Consider the following 24,050-nt stretch of genomic DNA (forward strand, 5'->3'; position numbering starts at 1 on the left):
TTTCTTTTCTTTCTTTCTTTCTTTCTTTCTTTCTTTCTTTCTTTCTTTCTTTCTTTCTTTCTTTCTTTCTTTCTTTCTTTCTTTCTTTCTTTCTCCCTGGCATTTTCTAGCAAGCCAGCTTAGTCTACATGGCAAGTTCCAGGCTAGTGAGGGACCCTGTTGAGGACTGACCCCAAGGTTGTTCTCTGGCCCTCAGTGCTTATGTGCACACATGTGTACTTCCCCTGCCCCCAAACAGGCAGGACATTAAGAGACACACATAGCTCTCACTCAACTCAGGGACACTTTTGGACTGAATGAATAGAGTAGGATTAGGCATTCTGGAAGGAGTGCCCAACAAGTTAGCAAACCACCAACCATCATTTCTTCTCTGTGCAATAATTGGAGTATTTTGAGAGAATACCACAAGAAACTCTTTTATGTTCATGCCTAAAATAGAGCAAGGTGGAGGGTGGGAATCACACTGGAAAAAATAACAAACAAAGACTAACTGATGGTCTTTCATTTGCATCTCCCACGTAACAAGACCTCTGGAAACCTCAAGCCTTGGCTGAGTCTGCAGGCGTCGGCCTCATACTTACTGAGCCGTATAAAAGCCCGTCCGTGTCCATGGCCAAGTACTGGCCAGTCTCCGTACCCTTTATATACACTTCGCCCGCGCTTTCCGCACTCAGCTGCAGCTGAACTGGAATGAAAATAACACGAGCAAAAGTCAACAAACACTTTTGCCAGTCGCCCCGCAGCCAGAACAGTCGGCCATGGAAAATTCTGCTCATTCATTCTGTAGCGGAGGACGAGCCCTTCGGTGAATCCAAACAGTAGTTCCCTTTCCTTTCTGTTCACAAGGAGTGACATTCCTGCGACTAGGAGAGACAGCCCATATGCCCTGTGCATGCCTGCCCAGCTCCTCTGCCCTCTCCCTCTGTCACCTAAGGGGAAATAGTTACAGGGAGAGATGATACTGGTTTCCCTGGTTCCGCTCAGCTAGTACTAGTTCTCGGAGTACTGTAGAACAGGCAGTGGCAACAGTTTTAGCTGTCACCCTGAATAGGGACGCACTTTCAAGGCAGAGAGTGACATGTTGGCGGATCATTAATATTTTAAACCCAGAAACTGTCCTTTTCCTAGAGAGGAGCAAATTCAAGGGAGTCAGGACTCACCCACAGTGAAATTTAGTAAACCCCTCCACTCCCAAGACATCCCAGATGGGGCCCTGACAGAGAGGAAGGAGTTACCCATTTGCCCATAAATGCAGGGACGGGACAAAAGCAATGTTTTCAACTGGGGGTCATTTTCTTCCACAAGGGATGCCTGGAAAAGTCTGTGTCATTGCAGCTGGAGGGGATGGAGAAGGACATTGGCTTTAGTGGGCAGCGGCCAAGCATGTGCAAAATATCCTCCGATGCAGAGAGCACCCTAAAGGGCCTGGGACCCATGCTAAGAAACCTTACGACTGAAGGCAAGGATCCCAAGTCGCTTAAGACACCTATCACCATGTGTTCTGGTTGGTCCTCCCAAGGGGCTTTGGGTAGTGATGGACGTATCTCAGGGGCTAATACCCAATGGATAATTGTTATTTTGCTTGTTGACCTCTGAAGGGAAGTGCGTTAATGGTTATCCTTGGGAGACAGAATTAATGTTGGACTCCTTTGGACAATTTCTTTAGTCTCTAGACTGTCACAACTGTCATTCTGACTTGGCGTGAGATGGCCAAAAGTGAGTACGTCTAGAAAGTAGATTAGCGGTGGCCATGGCCTAGGCAGGGGTCAGGATTATGACAGGAAAATATAGTTAAGAGGTATGTGGAGTTTCACTGCACTTCTCCTCATAATGAAATCAGGACCAGGACGGCAGCCCCATAAACAGGGCTGGGTCGGAGGGCACTGGACTTGACAAATTTCTCTATGGGTCCACTTAGACCCCTCTGTCCCCTCCTTCAGTACGGCGATGGATGTGCAGCTTCAGTGGCTGAGCTCCTGGCCCTCCCTTCGTGCACATAAGCTTCATCCTGGGAGATGGAAGCACACAGAAGGCCACTCCTAGAGATGGCGCATGTGTGCTTTTCTCGAGAGAGCATGTGCGCGACTGCCAACCACATAGACTCCCCTCTGCGACAGAGTTAGTGTTCTCTTCACACAGTTCTCCACCCCTGGTTTTTCTTAACAGCTGTCAGAGATGAAAGAAGTTGCTTTTGGGAGGTTTACATTGCACGTGTGTGTGTGTGTGTGTGTGTGTGTGTGTGTGTGTGTGTACCACTTGTGTGCAGTGCTCGTGGAGGCCAGAAGATAGATTCAGAGCCTCTGGGACTGAATTTACAGACAGTTGTGAGCTGTTATGTGGGTGCTGGGAACTGAAATCAGGTAGGTCCTGTGCGCAGCCAGTGGTCTTAATTGCTGAACCATCTCTCTACCCTCTTGCGTGTTCATTTTGCTAGTTGACTTGGGCTCCATTTTGTAGCTATCTGTACTCTGACCGTTGACCACATCCTGACAGATGTGCTGCTGCTTCCCCTTCCCCTGTGCTTTCCTCATCCTACAATTCACACAGGAGTGACACAGAGTAACATCACCTCTAGAAGATGTTTCTCTCCATCCTCGGAAGTCTGCTGTAGAGACTCAAGACTTCCCCCAACTTCCTGTGGTGAACAGAGACAGTTGAAATTACAGGAAGGGAGCTGGGAGCTATCAACTTCCATTCCTGCTGGGCTCCCTAACTCTGGTCATCTCTGAAAATCTGGTCATGAGAGAGTAGGCCTAAGAACATCTAGGAGCTGCTCTCTCCAGCCTCTCAGAGTAGTCACTTGCTCACTCTGCTATACCTGTGTAACGTTCAGTTCGTGTGTGTGTGTGTGTGTGTGTGTGCGCGCGCGCGCGTGCGTGAAAGTCATTATAGGCTAATGTTGGCAGAAATGGTTCTGCCAAGCCACCCTCAACAAGCTATGGTTTTTGAGTTGTGTTCCCAACACATTCTCTGGAATTAACGAGGCCAAGATAAGAGATATGAGACTTGAGGCTGGACTGTGCCTCCAACTAGTGGGGTGACCCTGGCCAGGCTACTTAATCTGTCTTGGTGGGTGTTAGGTTCCATGTCTATCCAGTTCTCTCCAGATCTACCTGTCTGTGAAGCGGGTGGCTACGTATGACCGTGATGCTCTGGGAACAGAAGGGCATGGTAAAAGAGCACAGCCGCAGTGCATGCTGTGACATAGGGAAGTCTGTGATTGCAGTTGCACGAAAAGCCCAGAATAAGCAAATACGTAAATACAGTGAGGAAATTAGTGGGGCCCAAGGCCTGAACAGGGGCTGGGGTAGATATGCAAGGATCATGGTTAGGAGTCTGGGAGATTCTTTCTTGAAAATCAAAAATAATAGATGGTGAGTTCGAGACCAGCCTGGTCTACAGAGCTAGTTCCAGGACAGGCTCCAAAGCCACAGAGAAACCCTGTCTCGAAAAACCAAAAAAAAAAAAAAAAAAAAAAAAAAATAGAGATGTTCGTACAACCCCATGAAGAAAAGTTGTAAGGGCCATGAGATGGCTTAGTGGTTAAAAACTTCTGCCTTGCAGACTACCAACCTGAGTTCAAGCCCAGGATCCCACGCTAAATTAGGTTTTTTTTTTTTTTTTTTTTTTTTTTTTTTTTTTTTTTTTTTTTTTTTTTTTTTTAGATAGGGCTCCATGTAGCCCAGGCTGGCCTCAAACTTGCTACGTAGCCAAGGATGACCTCAAACTTTCAATCTTCTTGCCTCTGTTGCCCAGCTTCTAGAATTACAGGCTTGCTCCACCAAACTCCCCTCGGAAGGTTTGTTTGTTTGTTTGTTTGTTTGTTTTTAAAGCATTTAACACCTTGGCTCTGTCTCTTGCTGCAGGGCTGGGTGAGGGCAAGTTCTTCCTCACATGGAATCCCAGCCAGGCCTCGGAAAGGTCTCACCAAGGTAAACAAGAGCTGGGGCCTGCCTAGAACGTGACCTCAGACCTCCGCCAGGGCTGGTTGGTGTGCCGGTGAGAGTCGGCTCAGAAGTTTCCTCTCTAAATATTATTTCTCCAGGATGTCCAAGTTTCGTAGCTCATTTTCGCTGGGTTTCTTTCTGGCTGTGTTTCCTACACATGTATTTCTGTGAGCTCGGCTGGCAGGAAGGCACAACGCCCAGCCTACACAGCTCACGTCCCCGACTGGCTGCCCAATTCTCTTGGGGGGGAGGTGGGGTGGAACGGGACTCCATACTAGTTGTGCAGACCTACACCCTCTTAGCTGCTGGCTGTGGGGAACACTCAAAGGAAGAGGAAGTGTGACCTCAGAAAGAGGCAGGAGCTGGCTACACAGCAAGCAGCTTCCATCCTGTAGCAACATGACAGGGAAAAGGGTTGGAAGCCCAGTGTCCCCACCCCCCACCCACCCAGGTGTGCTGAAATCTGTGCTCATTGCCAGAGGGGGTTCATGCATCCAGGACTTACACAGCACTAGGGTGACAGACACACAAACCTATGACTCAGCAGCTCACTAACAAAGGCCCCTTGTTTGAAGGCAAAAGTAGATACAAGAGTAAAAGTACAATTAAATATCACACCTGCTCCACTCCTGTCCCTGTCGCTCTGTTCCTCTCTGTCATCTCCTCACCTCTGCTCTTGTAGAGAAAAGCAGGAGATGGCATCCAGCCGCCAAGGGACTGCAGGGCAGTAAGTAAATCCTTACTGGAAACTTTGTAAGAAGCGTGAGCTCGTGTGTATTGCGCATGAACAGATGTGTGTAAAACTTCCTGGATACCGGTCAGGGGTGTCCAGCAGCTGCCCTGGGGAGCCTTAGAAGGTGGTAGAGGACCGGGAACCCACAGAGAGACGGTCTGATTCATTCTCATGTTCTGTTTCTATAAAATGTTCTGCAACCATCTTTGGGTTCTGGGTTGATGGTGTTTGCTTGTCTTCGGTCTATAGTGTGTGCTTTTGTGCTTTACTACGTACTCGTGAGCTATCACTTTCATCAGAGTCACCATCTCCCACAATTCCTCCTGCCTCCCAGGGCTGGGAATGTTTTAAAGTTCTCTTCCTTGTCAATGGGCAGACCCTCAGAGCTCCCCAAAACCCTCATCCCTTCCCTTTTTTCCTCCCTTCTTCTCTCCCTCCCTTCTTTCCTCCCTCCCTCCCTCCGTCCTTCCTTCTTCTGTCCCTTCTTCCTTCCTCATTGTGTGTATAGGAAGTGTCTGTGGAAGGTTGTATGCGAGCTATGATGTATGTGTGAAGCTTTTGGACAGAGTTCTCTCCTTCCAAAACCTTTACATGGCCTCTCTGAAAAACAGTCTCAGGTTTTAGACTTGCAAGCGGGTGCTTTACCCGCCAAGCTGTCTTGCTGGCTCCAAGACTCAATTCTTGCTCCTGGTGACCTCTGAGGTGGGTCCTTGACTCAGCTCAGGCTTGAACACAAGGATCCATGAGGGGAGCATCCTTCAGACCCAGAACTACTAGAGGTAGGGGTGCAGGATGGGATGGAAGGTCCCAAAAGCCCCGACTTCTCCATATCCGGCACCCTCTACCAGGTGAGCACCCTGAGCAGAGAATAACACCCTCAGTGGGAGGGAGACCCTGATGTCTATGAACAGGAAGAGCAGCAGCCCTGGGCATTCCAAGTTGTTTGTTAATGAAAAACAAAGTCAGTAGCTAGTTGAAGACTCCCTTTAGCCCAGGTCTGAAATGGAGACAGCAAATTTTGATTTAGCAGAACAGGAAACAATTTTCTAAAGATACTCTAGTGGTCGATAGAAAATTCAGAGCCTTATAAAAATTGCCTTGAAGCGTCTTGGGAAAGGCTTGTGTGGTAAGATTTTTTTTTCTAAGTGACAATCTATCACTCTGTAGTTCAGGCTGATCTGGTATTTGCAGTGATTCTCCTGCCTCAGGCTCCCAAGTACTGGAATAGAAAGCATGAGACACCATCTCTAGCTAGTTGGTGGATCTGTAACCATAAATGTCCTGGTAGAATCCAGGGTTGTATTTTCATGTGTTTTTTGGTTTTTTGTTTGTTTGTTTGTTTGTTTCTGGTTTTGGTGCCAGGCATTGAACCCAGGACCTCGTTTGTGCTAAGCCTGGATGCTGGGTTCTGGTTTGAGGATACAAATCATAAATATCAGCCTGAAATGTACAAAATCACCTTAGTGGCTCACGTTGCCATGTTCCGTGCTCACTGTTCATCACCTGTGGTCTCTGTATGCTCATGCCCCTTCCTGATGAGGAACCCAGAACTTTTCAGGGGCTCCACCAGCCTATACCTGGGTACTTGTGCCTTGTGCCTAAGGAGTTAGCTGGCATCTGCTTTCTTTTCTGTGACCAGAACCTTCCATGAGGTCATAACAGTAGCTTGTTCATGGAGAGGCGCTTCGATTCCTTACTTTCTAGAGCAGAAAGGAAGGAAAAGAATCCAAGATGGCTAGTGCCAAGAGCAGTGATCTCTGGGGCCCACACCCCATGTCCACCCTAGTCCTGCACTAGGGATTTTTTATAGCAAAGATGACAGCTGGTATCTTGGACTGGGAAGCCAAAGGGGAGGGCCTTGCCTGTGTGTGGCATGGCCTGCCCTTTTTATGCCTGCTGCCCAGAGAGAGGCCACAGAGATTACGTGCCCAGTTTATTCTGGGTTGGAGACTTCCCGTCCTTGGTTGTGTTTACTCAAAGTGAGGTCAGCCTCATTCAGAACTCAGCCAGGTTGTTTTATGTCGGTGGGTTTATAATTAAAGTGTAACCACAAACCAGTCTTTGCAAAGCATTAAAGACAGAAGAGGGGAAAAACGGACTAGAGGGGGAAAATTCCAGCGGTTTTAAATGTGTGTGTGTGTGTGTGCACGCGTGCGTGTGCATGCATACATATGGAAAAGACTTTTGCGAACATTCGTAAAGGTGTCTTATCTTTTAACATCTGGGAAAAAAAGGCCAGAAAACATTTTATTTAGTTTGAAGATAGACTCTCTCACACGTGTGTGTGTGTGTGTGTGTGTGTGTGTGTGTGTATTGTAGTTTCTCTAGAAAAATCTCCTTAATCAAGCGAAAGGTCTTGAATTAGACTTGGGGACCTAAGAGGCTGATATAGCACATATGGCAGGCAGGAGCATCCTGTTGGGAGGACATTGCTCTCTGTAGCCCTGCCCCTCTCTCTGGCTATGGCAGCAGGGCCCAGACCTCCCCAACGCGGTTGTTTGGGAAGCTGTCCAGACTTGCAGCCCAAGCTGGTGGGGGATAGAAAGCCTTTACCATTAAATGTGGAGTCCCATCAGACCAGACAGCGGAAGTCTGGACTGCCCCCAAACAGTGCACTGCAGTGTGGTCTGCCTGGATCCAGGTCAGTGCAGTAAGATCCTTTGGACTAGCAAGCTCCCCTGGTGCCTTTAGGATGTGGCTAGATTTATAAATATTTGATTGGCACACACTCTGCTGAAGAACATTTCCATCTGTGTGGTGAGTGGTGCCGAGGATCCTCCCCCGACACAGCCTCCTTCCTACGTGCTGGGGAGGCTAGGGGCTGTAGGCTCCACAAGGAGGCTGAAAATTAGGGATGCTTAGGAGGGAGTGTGCCATTCCTCTCTAGCTGCCGTTCCAGCTGCTGACTTTATGGAAGCATAAGCCCCGACATACCTTCTCCAGAGAGGAAACTCTAGCAGGAAGAGCAGACAGGCATAGGACTCTTTGCCTTTGCTCCAGTGTCTCTGTCCAGGGGAAGTTAGATGGGAAGGGCGTGCTGGGCTAGGGCCTGGGAAGCTGTGACTCTATGCCAGGTCTCAGGAGCTCCAGCTAGACAGTCTCGGGGAAGCTGGGATGGAGTCACCAGCAGTTCTGTGAACGAGCTTAACATTTAATGGCCAGCTATCAGCTAGGTTAGATGAGGAGGCAGCGAGCCTGCGAAGGGGGACGATGGTGACCTTGGAGAATGGCACTGTTTGAACATTGAGGGGCCTGGCAGTGTGCTGGGCATGTGTAGAAACATCACCTTTCACAGCCTGACTTTCCTAAGAGGCAGAGAACTGTTGGGATTCTTGTTTTTAAAACAAGGAAACCTAGGCGCATAGAGGAAAAGTAACTACCACAAAATGTCACAGATTCAGTAAACACAGTCAGGGGACGTCAACCTCCTTTTGCCTGTCTAAGCCACGTGATAGGCTGAACATGCCAATGTATTTAGTTTGTGGGTGGAAATGCTGTCTTATCAGGGTGGTGGTGGGATCCTCAGATAATTCTATTAGAACAGAGGAACTTAGGCTCCACAAGCTGTCCCTGTGAGGGGCCAGTCAGCGTGATGGTGACTAGTGACCACAGAGGATTGCAGGTGGAAATGACCATCTGTGCAGGGCCTGGCATGTGCCAGTGCTTGACAGGTATTTCTTGGGATATTGTTGGGTTTAAATTTATCTGCCAACAATACAAGTCAGCCACTCATCAAATTAATGTTTACTGGACACTGAGCCAAGTGCCGGGCAAAGTCACAGTGTCGGCCACCAAGACACAAAGTCCTTGTCTTTAGGGGCCTGCGGGGGAGAAGTCCAGTCCACGACCACGTGAGTGAACACAGAAGTGTAGCCACAAGGAGAGGGGCACAGATCTGTGACACCTTTTACCTACTCCGTGTTCAACACGAACGGGCCACCTCCCCTGCTCCGTGGCTCTCCCTAGACTCTCTCAGTCTCTCAGGGCTGGCACCCAGATATCAAAAGCTTTCTTTTCACAAGCTGCATCCCCAGGGGCTCCAGAATCAGTAGCCCTCCCTCACTGTCTGTCTGTCTGTCTCTATCGTGGTTACTATGACACTGTAACTAGTACTTGCATCATGTACGGACCATTGCCCAGAGCTGTGACCCAAGCTTTGGTGAAGGCACAAGCCCTGACCCCGTCTCTACAGGAATCTGGTAGAGACATTTTACTTCAGTCTATTTTGGGACCGCCAGTGCACAGTGTCCACCAGAGGCTGGAACCACGGGTAAGATACCTGGAAACTGTTTGTCCCGAGGAAGGGTAAGACAGACAAATCGGAATAATTTCCCAACTTTGTGACAGCATGTCAATCGTTGAGGACAAAGAGACACTATGAAAGGAATGAACTTCTGTCTTGTGAGGTCTGAGGCAAGTTCTGTCTTGTGGGGTTTATGATTTACCTGAGTATCTCACTGACTTTTAAGGGCCCTCTTTCTTCAAGAGACTTTGGGGTGCGGCGGTGGCTATCATGCTCAGGTCAATGGCTATAGAATAGAACTTCTAAGCTGGGCTGTGATGGCACAGACCTTTATTTAACACCAGCACTCGAGAGGCAGAAGGAGGTGGATCTCTGAGTTCGAGACCAGCCTGGTCTACAGAGTGAGTTCCAGGACAGTCAGGGCTACACAGAGAAACCCTGTCTCAAAAAGAAAACAAACAAACAAAAACCGTGTGGCAGATTGTGTGTGGATCATGATGGGTCTCCAGGGCTTCTACTCCAAACTGCCCAAAGCTGCCTCTGCCTCTGAGGCCCGAGGTTCAAAGCGGCAGTGCCACCGTTGGGCAGAAGAGGGCGACAGATCCACACTCAGGGAGATGGCCCATGCCCAGGAGGAGTGAGACCAGCACTCCCATTCCAGGAGGAGGAAGCTGAGTCTCAATGAGATTAAAAGTCTGCCCAAAATTGGACCTCAGCGGATATCGGGGATTAGAAGAATCATTGGCATCTTTAGCAGAGTATTTCATGCAAAACAGAGAGACTATTTATTGTCTGCTTAGAAAGTGGCAGAGTAGGACGTGAACACCAACATCCCAGGGCCCTGACTGCAGAGGGCAGGTGGATTGTCCATTGTGGTTTCAACCGGTACAGGGCAGATTGCTGCCTGTTTATCTTAGCACTGCCCCCTTGGCCCTTCTTCTTAGCTCCAGAGTAAGCAAACAGTAAGCTCATAGAACTGCTTTGAATGTTGGCAGAGAAGGCCGAATCTAGACTCTAGCCCTTCGTGGGTCTGAAGAAGCGCCTTAGTCTCCCATTGCACGTCCATACGCTGCAGCAAGTCTAGAGATGCAGGATGCTAACAGTAACACTGGCTGCTGGCATGTACTGGGCCGCTACCCTGGGCCGGGCAGGCGCTGTGTCCAGAATGTTTGCTGTGTTATTTCATTTAACTCTCTCATGAAGCCTGTAATTGGTATTCTCGTTTCTTTTTAAGCAGAAAAGCATGAGTGTGCTCAAGTTCACACAGCAGATATCCCAGCATCCCTTGGGTGCCCACTTCCTTACAGCTCTCCTACTGAGCTATGCGGAATTCCCAGGGCTTCTGACAGCTTAAGCCGGTCGCTCGGTGCCACCACAAGCTGTCCCAGTGTTATGCACCCAGAGACATCCTATGTGGCTAATGACAAAATGAGCAAAGGGAAGGCACATGACATTTGTCCAGAAATCCAGTAACTGTAGCCTCTTGTTCCCCCAAAGCTTAAGGTTTGCAAGAACCAGGCAAGCCTCAAGAAACATGTCGCCAATGGCCATCACCTTTGATTTGGATCTTGGGGGCTAGAATATCCCCCATTAGTGCAGGAAATTGATAGGGTTTACAAACATTTAAAACTCAGAGAAATTAAAGCTTGTTCCCCTGGGTTGTGTGGGTGAACACATGAATTGTATAACCTGCCTGATATAATGAGATAAAGTCTAAGTTCATTTGTGAGATGGGGGTCTCTATTCTATGCCCAGCTCCAACCGTGTAGCTGGAGGATGACTTTGCTTTTGCTTATTCTCCCCTCCCCCTCCCGAGTGCTGAGTTTAGAGATGTATAATGGCATATCCGGCTTGTATTTGGCGAGGCCTCCTATGCTAGGCAAGCACTCTATCAACCGGGCTACAGACTCAGCCCAAACTTGCTTAGTTTTAATGTTCTAGAATCTCTATTTTGGCTTGTTCTGGTACCTACTAAAACATATAGGAGGACCAATTGAAGACAAGTTATCAAAGCAAAATCCCCAAATCATGAGCCTGCCCCAACTGCAAGCCCTAGCACCCTGCTTTCTGGGGAAGAAGGGACAATGCCAACACCCATCCCAGTCACATGTGCATCTGAGACTGAGCAGAGGGCCATCTCAGAAGCCGCCATCACACAGAGTCTGTGAAGTCTGGTGCCTACACCGGGTATAATTACACAGAGGCCATGACATCAGCCATGTGCATCCCGTTTTCAAGTCAGTCCCGAGTCTTCCACCCTCCTGTGCTCTCCTGTATGTCTTGGCTTGCAATGTGTTTGACTCTTGAGATTGCCAGTCCTCTATGCAGGGAGCAGATCAGATTTCCCCACACCATCTAATACCCTAGTGGTACTCAGGGACTCCCTGAATCTTGTAGAAAGCAGACACTAAATATCACACACACACACACACACACACACACACACACACACACACACACCAGCGCTAGACAGTACTGGTCGGGAAGATTATTTTCCCTAAGCCACACCTCCATTTATCAACATTGTCGGAAAGCCAGGCTGCTGGGAAAGCCCGAAATTGTCAGCCTCTCACTCTGTGGCTCCCACCTCTGGCTCCATTAGTGTCTGGAGAATGACTTGACCCCTTCCCTCCTGCATACCACAGCCACATCTGCACAAGGCGCTGCAGGGAAAACTGCATAATTTATGATGTGTTAGGCCGTGCTTAGAGATGGGGGATGCTCAAATCAAGCCCGGTGGAGACATCACCTGGAGAGTCTGTTAACTTGAAATGGAGCCCATATCTTTGTGCAGGATTTCCCGTCCATAGCCATCGGGTTCTTCCCGTCGTGGACAAGCAGGCCCTTGTCTGGCTTGGGGGGGGGGGGCTGATCTTTTGTTAGTTTATAGAAACCTGGGGAGGGGGTGTGTAATGACTGAACCAAAGCCAATGTTATTTCAGGTCCACAGAGAGTCCTTCAAAAGCTTGCAATAAGATATAATTAGCTAAGTGTTAGCCCATAGTTCCCTGGCTTCCAAAAGCCAGCCCCTTTGTACATGTCCACGTATGTTATCTCACTTCTGAATGCATTCTGCCTACACACAGAGCCTCGGAGAGTGGGTACCGGTACCCAGTCTCATCGCCTTCCCATGCTGGACTAGGGGGGGACACAGGAAAGTGCGGGTGCAATTTGGACAGCTGCTTACTGTGCTGGTCGCTTCTGTCCCTTGTCCCATCCACTGTCCCATCTGGAAGGATCCTCAAGAAGTGGCCCCCATTGCTGCAGTAGAGAAGTTTGGGTTTCTTGTAGTTTCCTGCAGGCAGATCAAACCTCTCGGTCAGGGCTGTGAAGGTGGTGATTTCTCCTTCAGCCATGGCTCAGCAGCAACGGTGGCGGAACTCTCAGGACTGAAAGAAATGAAACACACCTGTAGAATGTTCTTTCGGTGAAGGTATGGTGGGCATATTCGGGAAGGGAAGGACCACGCAGGGCCACAGACTGCTCAGGTGGTACCCAAGGTGGGGATGGGCCTGTGAGGTGGCTGGTGGTAGAAGAGGGGTGGTCCCTTGCCTGGGAGACATTTTCCAGACAATTTTCTCTTCCAAATTGGATACAACTTTGCAACAAGCTAGATCTTTCCTTCCTTCCTTCCTTCCTTCCTTCCTTCCTTCCTTCCTTCCTTTCTTTCTTTCTTTCTTTCTTTCTTTCTTTCTTTCTTTCTTTTAGAACTTCAAATTTAATCATTTGGCCAATAGGAAAAACATTGTCCTGGTCCCTCCTTCTAGTCCACACACATCCTCAAATTAAATACTGTAAGTTGTACTAAAATAACACCCGGGTCTGGCTGAAACCCACACAAGCAAAGAGGGCGGGGCTGAGGTTCTGCCTTCCACCCTCACAATGTTTTGACTAGGTACTGCCAAGCCAGAGGAGGGCAGAGGGCAGAGATGGCCTGGGCCAAAGGGCACCTGTGAGCCCCGGGTACAGCAGAGGTAACAAGGGGTCAATATATGGCGACCTTCTAAATTTGCTGGAGGAAGCGATGAAGGCAGAGAGAGGGGCCTGGGCATTTTTAAAGAGCAAGTACTGCAGCCAGGACACTTTCTGAGACAGCATCTTGACAGCTGTCTGGCCCCTGGTTTCATAGTCTTCCACAAGACCCTCTTATCACACATTTTCATCAGGTCTGTCCTTTACCCAGACCATCTTCATCTTAATTATTTCCTAATATGAGATGCACTTACAACACAGAGCCTACAATAATATTTTATAAACCTCTGACACTATATATATCCACTCTATGGAAATTCCTACTAGTGTAAAATGTATCAAGCATTGACACTGGGGATTTGAAAACAAAACCAATGAAAGTCAGAATTTTGAGCCATACATTTGCCCAACCGTTTAGAAAAAGAAAGTTCTAATAACTACAAAGGCAGTGAAAGTTGTTTATTTTTGTTCTTTTGAGACAAGGTTTTTTTGTGTAGCTCTGACTGTTCTGGAACTAGCTCTGTAGACCAGACTGGCCTTGAACTCACAGAGATCCACCTGCTTCTGCCTCCCAAGAGCTGAGATTAAAGACATACGATACCACTGCCCGGATTTGAATCATATATGTGTGTGCATGTATGTGTATACATGTATGTATTATAAAATGAAATTGTTTTATAGCAACAATGATCATCATCACCAACAACATATTCTGTGCTGAAAGATAATATTTGTTAACTGATCCTTTAATGTGGATGCTGAAACTCCTATTAAAAATTAAATCAGAGCTTAGAGGCAGTAAATTGTCTGTGCAAGGTCAACAACAAGAAGCTAAGGCTCAGAATGAGTCAGTGAACACAAAGCCCCATTTTGCCCTTAATTACTATGAGAAGGTTACACAAGTTCAATGATATGGAAGTGCTGTGACCAGAAGTGGGGGTTTTACCCATTGTACCAAATTACACCTGCCTTTATAAACTTGTTTTTCAGCCTTCCATCATGGTCTGAATGTTAGTGATCTCCAATAACCTCCCCTGCACCTGTTCCCTGCGGTTACCTCTATAGCAGAATTCCACATAGCTGCTGAGGCCCAAAGAAACTCATGCCGGTAGCACCCTGAACTCCCAAGACTGGCCAGAGCCCCATGTTCCATGCCCTGGTCAGTCCTACTTAAGCCCTCGTGGGAATCTGTTCAGTCGTAACCCAAATCACCAATCTGGGGAACTTGTCTTTGTGACCAACAGGAATTAGGGCTCAAATTGGAAACATCCACCTTTTTTCTCTATTGGTAGTTAGTATGTCTGGTATGTGCAGTCCCGCAGGTCAGATAGTGACTTCAGTTTCAGCTACTGTTTGGGAGGCCCCTGCAAGGACACCTCTCAAATTTCATATATGTGTGTGTGTGTGTGTGTGTGTGTCTGTATGTGTGTATGTGTGTGTGTGTTATTACATTCAAAGTCAGACTATCACAAACGGCCCCTCAACACATGGTTCCACATTGTTCTTGCCATATAAGACAGTGAGAGACGGATAATGTTACTTACATTAGCTGCAGAGTGATAATTTACCTTGTATAGCACATTGTGCTTTTCATCCAAATTCTCATTATTTTCCAAGCATCACCCTTTCACCTCAAGCCTCTGGTCTTTCTGCCCACTTCCATCTCCTCTCTCTTCAGCTGCCCACCCTCGCCCGTTCCTTACTCAACTTCTTTCTGAATCACTTGATTTTTTTTTTCCCCTGAGAAGTGCTGGAAATAGAGTCTCCTGCATTCTAATTTGTTGTTGTTTTTCAAGACAGGGTTTCTGTGTAGCCTTGGCTATCCTGGAACTTACTTTGTAGGCCAGGCTGGCCGCAAACTTACAGAGATTCACTTAATTCTGCTTCCTGGGTGCTGGGATTAAAGGCATTCCCTACCACTGCTCAGCTCCGTACCACTGACTGCACCCTGACTCTCTGGATCCCCTCTGATGAAAAGCAATGTAGCTGTTTCAAGTGTGACTAACTTCATGTGTTGCTCCATTAGCTCACAGATTCCCCTTATTAACAGCGCAACTAAGAGATCGTATATTTTTTCATTTATTTTTATCCCCAGTACTTCCTAAGCTGCACACTTAATTTGCTATGCAGGAAACAATAGCTGCAGTCTAATGGCTACCACTGGAATTGGCAACCTTAGGAGAGCAGAACTTTCTCGTTGTCTCGGGGTCTCCTCCCGCGGTGGTTTCTGATTGCATTTCCCATACTTCCTAAGTTGTGTATTTAATTTGCTAAACAGGAAACAATAACCACACTCTAATGGCTACCGTTAGTATTGCCAGTCTTAGGAGAGCAGAACTTCCTTGTCTCATGGTCTCCCCCAGTGGCAGTTTTTATGTTTGCATTTCCTCTGATGTGGGCCAGCTACTTGCCAAGGATGGTCTTCCCTCTTCAGTACCAGCCAGGAGGGGCTGTCAGGTTGTGTTCTAAGTGCTGGGCATGGATTTGGCGCTACTTGCCTGTATTCTCGCCTCCTCCTACTGGAATAAACTGAATAAATACACCAGGAGGCTGGATGGGGTTGGAGGTACCAGCTCTGGCTAAGGGTGATAGCAATGTTCTCATTTACATGTGGGTATAAGCCAGGCAGTCTGAATGTCATCCTCTCAGAACCTTCATCACCAACTCGTGACCTTGGCCAGTCCCAGCAGGCTCTCAGGGGTGCTTCTTTCTGAAGCAGAGTGAGAGCTGAGGTGTGTAAGACCGCACCTCTATTCTCCGCCTGCTCATCTTGTGAGTGGGATAGTCGTGGGATGGCTGCACTATTTGGATGCTTCCACGAAGCCTTCAGTTCACATTTCCACCTGAATCCCGAAAGCTTCGCGTCGACACCTGCAAATCAGCCTGGCATCGCAATGGAGCTGACAGCCATGGCAGCTCGATTTGTGAATCAGCTGAAGCCTTGGGGCAGGGGCACGAAAACCTCTTATTTTCGTTTGTTTGGTTTTCGTTTTTCAAGACAGGGTTTCTCTGTGCATTGCTCTGGCTGTCCTGGAACTTGTTCAAAGACAAGAAACTGGCCTCAAACTCACAGAGATCCGCCTGCCTCTACCTCCTGAGTGCTGGTGTTAAAGGCGTGCACCACCACCCGGCAAACCTCTTATTTTTAATTTTATTTACTATTTACTTATGATTTGAGAAGTGGACAGCTCAGAATTCTTGGACCAATCCCTAGTTTGCTAAGGGATATTTATAAAGGAAGTATATGGTGTGGCGAAACCATAAGGCAGCAGCAACCTTAACAAGTGTCCCTGGGGATTTATACGAATTGCTCTCATAAATGAATCAATTAACTAAGTGAAATCAGGCATTAAACATAATGTGGATTTTCTAGCCCTGCTTTTCGTTACCAATTGTCTGTCTTAGCGGCCATCTGAAGAGGGGATTTTCCGTGTGGGAGACAGAGAAGAGCAAGTCCAATGGACTCCTTCTCAACGGTCCGCACCAAGTCAGCTCCTGGATTTAGGATGCTGGTGCGATTTTGGAAAGCAAACCGTTTCCTTGGTTTCTCAGTGACACAGAAGTGAGAGGAACACTCAACCTATTGGAACGTCCACGTTAAAAGCTGACGAACTCGCTTAGCTGTGGCCGCTGGACCAGACACATGGAACAGTGGGAGACTTATACCCTAGCCTGGGAGTGCAAGTCATTTTCCCATGTGGGGAGACAAGCATCTGCTGCACAGCCCTGGGTATACCCAGGTGGGAACATGAATGTGCCACCCACTCTGGAATGCTTCCTCTAGTGATCCCCACTCCACCCACCACACAGAATCCTCTGAGGGTTAAACAAACCCAACATTAAAAAAGCGCCTGGGAAGTATAAAAATATAGCCCAACTTCTTAGAGATAAGAGCACATGATTATATTAAGACTAGTTGAAGCCAGGTGTGGTGTGGGTCAGATTAATTTAAGTGAGTTATTTTTATTCTCTTCCCCGTGTGGCATAAGAAGCTAAGCTTCTCTTATTAAATTGCAAAGATGAGAACAGAGTAGTTGAAGGAGGCAAAGATTAGCTGGTTGCGTAGGGAGAATTCAGGCCATTGCTGCAGACTCAGGTATGGACAGATGTGCGGACAGGCGTGGAATTGACTCAGGAATCCTGATGTTCCCAGATGTGCGGACAGGTGTGGAAGCGACTCGGGAATCCTAATGTTCCCAGGAGGCGTTGATGTGTGGCTCAGGTGACTGCTGAGGAGAAAGACTTGTGGTTCTGAGAACTGAGGGCAGACAAACATTGGCACCTATAGATTTGTTTTAATGCCCGTTGCTGTTTATGCAACAGAGAACTATTCATGTAGAAAGTCAAACTGCGCACAGACATCGAAGACAGTGGGTTTAGATGAAGTTGGTCCTCAGACCCAGCATGTGTAAAATAGGGCGTAGCTCCAGTTCTAAACAATATCCACATCTCTATGAATCGAATCCCTCACTACGACCTCTAGCGATGCTAACTCACTTTAGATTTTATTAAGTCATGTATGTATGTTAATGTTAAAAACAAATAAAATGCATTTCAGCCAAAGCTGAAAGGGGTGAGAGGGGAGGAGTGAAGTAAGTAAAAACAAAATATTGCTCCAAAGTAGATGAATAAAATCAAGCCAAATATATTTATAGCCACAATAAATATAAATGGACTAAGTTATTTAGCTATAGGAGCTCTTAAAAATCTATCTATATATACACATATATGCATTCTGGCTACAAGAGATACATTTAAAACATAGGGATACAGAGTGGTTAAAATAAAAGGGTAAAAATTAAATCAGGGTCAGTGGCATGCACACTATGGACAATCACAGCAAGACTCAGTCTAAAAATAAAAAACCCAAACTCTAATGGAGTGAAGAGGCAGCTTATCTATGGGAGGAAAATCTTTGCAAACTGACAAAAATGATCTGTCGACGGACAGAAGACTGATATCTCAAATATATAAAGAACCCAAAAAACTTAAACAAGAGTAAAGTAACCTACTCCAAAAATGGGTTAAGTAAGGAACAGAACAGAAGTTCTGAGAAGTAGAACTACAGATGACCAATAACTATTTTAAGAACTGATCAACATTCATAGCCATTATGGAAATGAAAATTAAAACTACTCGGAGATCCATCTTATCCTAGTCAGAACGGCTTCCAATAAAACAAATGGTAACAAACGCCGGTGAGGATGTGGGTAGGAACGACTTTTGGTTACTGTTGGCAACTCTTGGTTACTGTTGGCGAGAGTGTAAACCAATGCAGGACTATGATATCTGTCTGGAGGTTTCTCAAAAAAGCAAAGTACCATGTGACCCAACTTCACCACTACTGGGCACATAACCAAAGAACTTCGTGCCCTACCACAGAGGCGCTCACACATCCAGTCTATTGCTGCTATATTCACAATAGCTACAAAATGAAATCAAGCTAGATGTCAGCCGACGGAAGAATGGATATTGAAAAATGTATATATACCAACTGGGATTTTGTGCACCCATAAAGAAAGATAAAATTATGAAGTTTACAATAAAAAATGGATGGAGCTTGAAAATACTTCAGTAAGTAAGGTAACCAGGGTTCAAAAAGACTTTGTATTCTCTCTCACATGGGGCAGAATGATTGAGGAGGATACCCAGTGCTGACTTACAGCCTATGCACACCCATGCACGCCCATGCACACCCATGCACACGTACACACAGACATGTACCCACCCCCTCACCACTCTCTCTAAGTACACATTTTAAAAGTGTAAACACCATAGACAAATAATAACAAAAAGTTACAAAGTTGACCTGGATCCATTGATCTGTGATAAAATAATCCCAGAGTGAAAAGAATGATTACAGGCAACAGGAATCATCGCACGACGAAAAATGGGAAAATCCCATAGACAGATTTGGTGGCACAACCTTGCTGTCTACAAGGCTAACATTGAGAGGAGGAGAACAGGAAGCTGATAACTCCATAATATGCCTGTGAGAACTATTGATACGTCTTTCTCAGCCGATAGAACAATAGATACAAACTATAAACAAGGACAAGGACGCTGGAAGGGCATGGCCACCTCTTTAACTGAGAGGATCTTCCCTTACTGACAAGTGAATACCATCGCTCTTAAGGACCCATGGGGCAAGACTCAACCCAAATGGAAACCTTTGTTTTATCAAACTGTTGTTTGAATAGAAATCGCTTCCACCCATTGGGTAGTGACAAGGCCCTCTCACCTTTTAAAGTCCCCAGACAGCGTCCTCTTTCCTGTTGCACACCCTACACGCTCTCACCGGGTTGGATGGCCGTGGCTTGGGCAGTGCTTTCTTCTCTAGCTCTGCTTACTCTCGGCCCTCCTGCTCGTGACCTCCCCACCTCAGTGACCTGAGGACTGCTCTCTCCAGATGTTTGGTCCAGTAGAGTTCTGCCGCCTTTAGGGTGAAGTGCAGATTCCTGCCATGGCCCGCGAGGCTTTTGTGATCTGGTCTCTGCCTAGTTCTGTTGCCTTGTCTAACTGGGCTCTTTATATGTGCCCACCACCCCGCCCTTTGCGTTCCTCTCCCAGGCCTGAGCCCAAAGCTGATAGCATCAGGTTCTCTCTCTCTCCCCTTCCACTCTCGACTGGCTAATCATACTCACCCTGCAAAAATTCAGCTCTCACGTTTCCTCCTCCAGAAACTTCTGTGTGGACACACGCCCCAACCTTGACCTCCTGACGCCTGTCCGCACCACACACACCAGGTCAGATGTTGGTTCTCTGGACTCCCTTCAGCAGCACTGAGGGTTGTCACTGTCACCTGCCTTCCTCTGTCACACCCGCCCATGGATTCTTGTTGCTGGGTAAACACCAAAACCTTGCTACAGCCTGCATGGCTGCCGCGGGTCCAGGTGGTTCCCCCTACCTCGTCTTCCACTCAGCTTCCTCTGCAGACCTAGAGAGCACAGCCATCCCTCCTGACCTGGGCCGCTTGTCCAGGCTCTTCAGACTGGCTGGGATACCGTCCTTTCCCTATTTGTCACCGGATCTTAGTGCCCTTATCAGTTCCTTCAGAAGCCTTTTCTGCTTCCGAGACCTGAGCCAGGCTCCTCCTGTCCTCACAGACCCGTTCTCCCCCATCCCTTCATCAGTTTTTAACTACATCTTCATGCTCGTGATTATTTGATTAATATCTCCCTTCGTCACTAGACTGCCAGTTCTGTGGAGGCAGAAACTTGTCTGTCTCTCTCGCCATGGTATAACCAGAATCTGGCAAGATGCCTGGTACCTAACGGGCCCTTGACAAATATTTGTAGGGTGAGTGAATAAGTGCATTTGAACTATGCTCTTGACTGCCTGTTTCATTAGTCTCTGCAGCTCTGAGACAGAAGCCACTGACTCCCTCTGCCTCTAGTACTTGGCAGATACCTAGGCACGTCTGTCCTGATGGAAAAGTGTTCTCAAAAGGCCTAGTTAGCAGGTGGTGTCCTTCAGATGCTGACAGAGAAGCTGAGCCCAAACCCTTACAGGGTGTCTTCACCGCAGTCACGTTAGATAGGAAAACCCTCCGAAGCAGTCCCTGTTCCCGCTTGTAACAATCATTTCCTCGCTTCTTCAGAAGAAATGCTTTTAAAATTACTGAGTCCAGAAGGGCAAGGGTCAAGTTTGGCCTCATATCTGACCAAAAAATTGATAGGGCGGTAGAAGGATTCCAGGTCTCCTTATGTGTGCTGCAGAGCGTCCCAAGGCAGGCACACCCTCAGTGAAGGAAAGTTTGACTGCGGGGAGGGAGACAGAGTGTTCCCAGCCCTCCTTATTTCTCCTGCTGTGTCCTTGGTACTCTGTATGGATCAGAGTGGGATGGGGCTGGCTGGCCTGGGCTGGTCCCCAAGCCAGCTCTCTTCCATGAGCTGAAGTTCTTTTTCCATTATTGACAGTAAACTGTTGACTCAGCTGTGGGGTGAACTTCCACTGGAGTGTGCAGGAATTGAACCCTTCACGTTCTTGAGAGATCATTATGAGCCAAGCAGAAACCATATTGCCACGGTTAGTAGCTTGAAATAAGCTCTGGTGAGAATGCTTTTATCACAGAAATGGCCTCACAACCAAGACTGGATCAGTGGCAATATCAGTGAACATGCTAACATGGAAGAAAAAGTTTCACGGGGCCCCACTCTAGACAAAGAGTTACAGGACGCTAATGACAGCTCAGAGGAGAAAGGCTGTCTTCCAGGGATGAGCCCCCTTACTGACTGCCCATCTCAGAGTGGTCAGCCTTGAAACTGTATGTACAAACAACAGAAACAGACTCAACAGATTATATTTATATAATTGTGTGTGTGTGCATATCTCTGTGTGTGTGCATATGTGTATGTAACAATAATAATCAAAAAGGATCTCATCTGGGGGGGGGCTAGTGAGGAGGGCACCTGGAAGGGGCCAAATGGAAAAAAGGGAGGTGGGAAAGTGATAAATTCTATTCAATTAAAATATTTTTTAAAATGTTGTTCTTTCTTCTCTTTCTAACCATCCTCCACATGGCTGATTTTCAGCCTAGCATTTGACTTGAGTTTAAATCTTGCTGGATATTCATTAGTGAACTATTCTTTCTCATAGAGCCGCAGTCTCCCCATAAATGGCCACTGCACTGAGTCATGGTGAGTCTTTTGTTGTTGTTGTTTTTGTTTTGAGACAGAGTTTCTCTGTGTAGCCCTGACTGTCCTGGAACTCACCTGCAGACCACCAAGCTGGCCTCAGATTTACAGAGATCCACCTTCCTTTGCCTCCCCAGAACTGGGGTTAAAGGAATTGAGGGTGTGCACCGCCGCAGCCCAGTGACTTTCAGTTTTTAACTAACTCATCTAAAGTTCTGAACCTGGCCCCAGAAAATGTGTGAGCGTTTGATTGATGCTAACTTGATTATCACCATGCACAGACTCAGCCATCCACGATGCTGATTTATAACAAGCTTAAGTCTTAACATAACAGTGCTTGAACAGTATCTCTCTGCTAGGATGGAATGTTCCATCATGACTTACAGGCAGCAATGTTGTCTTTTCGTGGGCTTAGATGGGAGGTTCTCAGCCTTCCTAATGCTGCGACGCCTTTTACACAGTTCCTCATGTCGTGACTCCCAACCATATATTGATCTTCATTGCTACTTCATAACTATAATTTTGCTACTGTTATAAATTGTAAATGTCTTGTGTACAGGTTATCTGATACGAGACCCCTCTGAAGGGTCATTTGACCCCAAAGAGGTCACAACCCACAGTTTGAAAAACACTGGTTAAATAGATGTGCTGCACAATGATGGGCTCTCTCTGAGTTTCGTAGGGTTGAGGCTTGTGTTGTCCATGATGAGAGAGGGGCTAAGGTCTTAAAAGTCTTTTTCTCCAGTCTTTTCTTTTAAGCACTGGGAATTGAACCCAGTGTCTCCTACATGCTAGGCAAGTTTGCTGCCATTGAGCTACCTCCTTACTCTTCTCTCCAGTTCTTCAGGAGCTTTCTGATCCCAAGAAGCCCCCAAGTTACTGGGCATATACTGTTCCTGGGCAGCCAACATCAAATGCTTGAGGGAGATCAAGATGGCATACTTTAGGTGTCAATTACTTCTGTTTCTTGTGTCTGCCATAAAGAGGATGCTACAGATGTCCTGGGAATTTAGACAAAGAAAGGAAAAGAAAGCCCCCAAGTCCCTAGTTCCTAATCAAAATCTTAAAAAACTAGAAATACTTTCATAACTGACATCGTGGTAAAGCCTTTCTATTTCCAGTCCTTGTTTACCTATGGAATGTTAACCTCTGTCTAGTTGACTGTACAGTTGCTTTATGTTAGGGGACTGTCCAAGACTCCACTGGGGTTGTTCCACGATGTACGATAGATGAGCCATCCTAACTTCTTCTTCTTCTTTTTTTTTTTTTTTTTGGTTTTTTCGAGACAGGGTTTCTCTGTGGCTTTGGAGCCTGTCCTGGCACTAGCTCTGTAGACCAGGCTGGTCTTGAACTCACAGAGATCCGCCTACCTCTGCCTCCCGAGTGCTGGGATTAAAGGCGTGCGCCACCATCGCCCGGCCATCCTAACTTCTTAAAAACAAAAACAAAAAAAAAAAACTTTCGAGATTTTTTTTTTTATGTAACTGTGGCTGACCTGGAACTCACTATGTATGCCAGATCAGCCTCAAACTTGCAAAAGTCTATTGGCCACTGTCTCACGAATGTTGGGATTAAAAAAAGGTGTGCCAATGTGCTTTCTGCCCTTAAGATGTCTATATTCTGCCTTGCCAGACTCGGCCAGGCTTCAGAGAAGGCCGTTGTTGCCTGGACTAAGTGCAACTGTCATCCAATCCAGGTGCTTCATTCAGCCGCCCAGTCTTAGCCTTTGCCTTGACATCCCTCCACAGAGACCAAGAGAAGCAGATGCGCCTCCCAGGAGGGCCATCTCCAACATCTTTTCTTTCTTCTCCATCTGAGATCTTTTATTTTCTGCACTCTGACTTATTCACCCCCCATCAAACACCTCCCCCACCATAACACCATCATCCAACCAGAGGTCAGGCGTTCTTTTAAGTGCCTGCGGAGAACAGAATCCACATGGAAAGGAGAAGCAGAGGCCGCCTGGCGCAGCGGTGTGCTCTCCTGGCTCCGGTTCTGTCTGAATTTTAATGGGAGACTCTGGTTCAATGTGTCCCGAAAACCTGTGCACATCTTAAACCGGAATATCCTTCCTGCAGACAGATGCATTAAAGCTGGGGCTTAGAGCCAAATGTTAAGTGATTCTGCAGGGGCTCTTGCAGCCCTCACTCTCCTTCCTTCAACCTCGGCTTACTGATGTGTCTCCAAAAATCTTTTTAATCTGTTGTGCAACTTTACAGTCTCCAGGAAGGGCCCAGCAAGGACATTCCTTACTCCAAGTCAGCTGACTTCCCTGCTCTTTAGAAGACCGTGTTTGCAGAGTCTTCCCCCCCCCCCTCCAGCCCCCACCCACTCTTGACCTAGAAATCTTAGCTTCTTCAAACGCAGACTTTTGAAGTGTGTGCTTGTTATCTGTTTGGACTGCGAAAGGCTTGCCTTGCCATGCATTACCCAATAATCTGCCCTGGCTACAACCAGAAGCAGTAAAAGTTCTTAAATATGTATAGTGTAGGGCTGGAGAGATGGCTCAGTGGTTAAGA

At 47.1% G+C, this 24,050-nt stretch overlaps 2 protein-coding genes across 11 annotated transcripts in view; one reads left to right on the plus strand and one right to left on the minus strand.

Moving 5' to 3' along the window:
• The window catches only part of Arhgap26 (Rho GTPase activating protein 26), a 1,368,274-nt gene that overhangs the window by 827,555 nt on the left and 516,669 nt on the right, over positions 1-24,050 (plus strand). The window lies entirely within an intron of this gene.
• Fgf1 (fibroblast growth factor 1) overlaps positions 1-24,050 on the minus strand; it is a 96,437-nt gene that overhangs the window by 5,925 nt on the left and 66,462 nt on the right. For 7 of the 10 annotated variants that reach the window (XM_050161565.1, XM_050161551.1, XM_050161522.1 and 4 more), the window contains 2 exons: positions 12,111-12,312; positions 582-685 (listed from right to left, as the gene is read on the minus strand). In XM_050161565.1, the coding sequence (XP_050017522.1) occupies positions 582-685; positions 12,111-12,279 (273 nt within the window). In that variant the 5' untranslated portion in view covers positions 12,280-12,312. The other 3 variants (XM_050161559.1, XM_050161530.1, XM_050161504.1) reach the window with 3 other exon arrangements.

This window comes from Alexandromys fortis, unplaced genomic scaffold (assembly GCF_014885135.2).
Source record: "Alexandromys fortis isolate MF-2015 unplaced genomic scaffold, M_Fortis_MF-2015_v1.1 scaffold_17, whole genome shotgun sequence".
Lineage (NCBI taxonomy): Eukaryota > Metazoa > Chordata > Mammalia > Rodentia > Cricetidae > Alexandromys > Alexandromys fortis.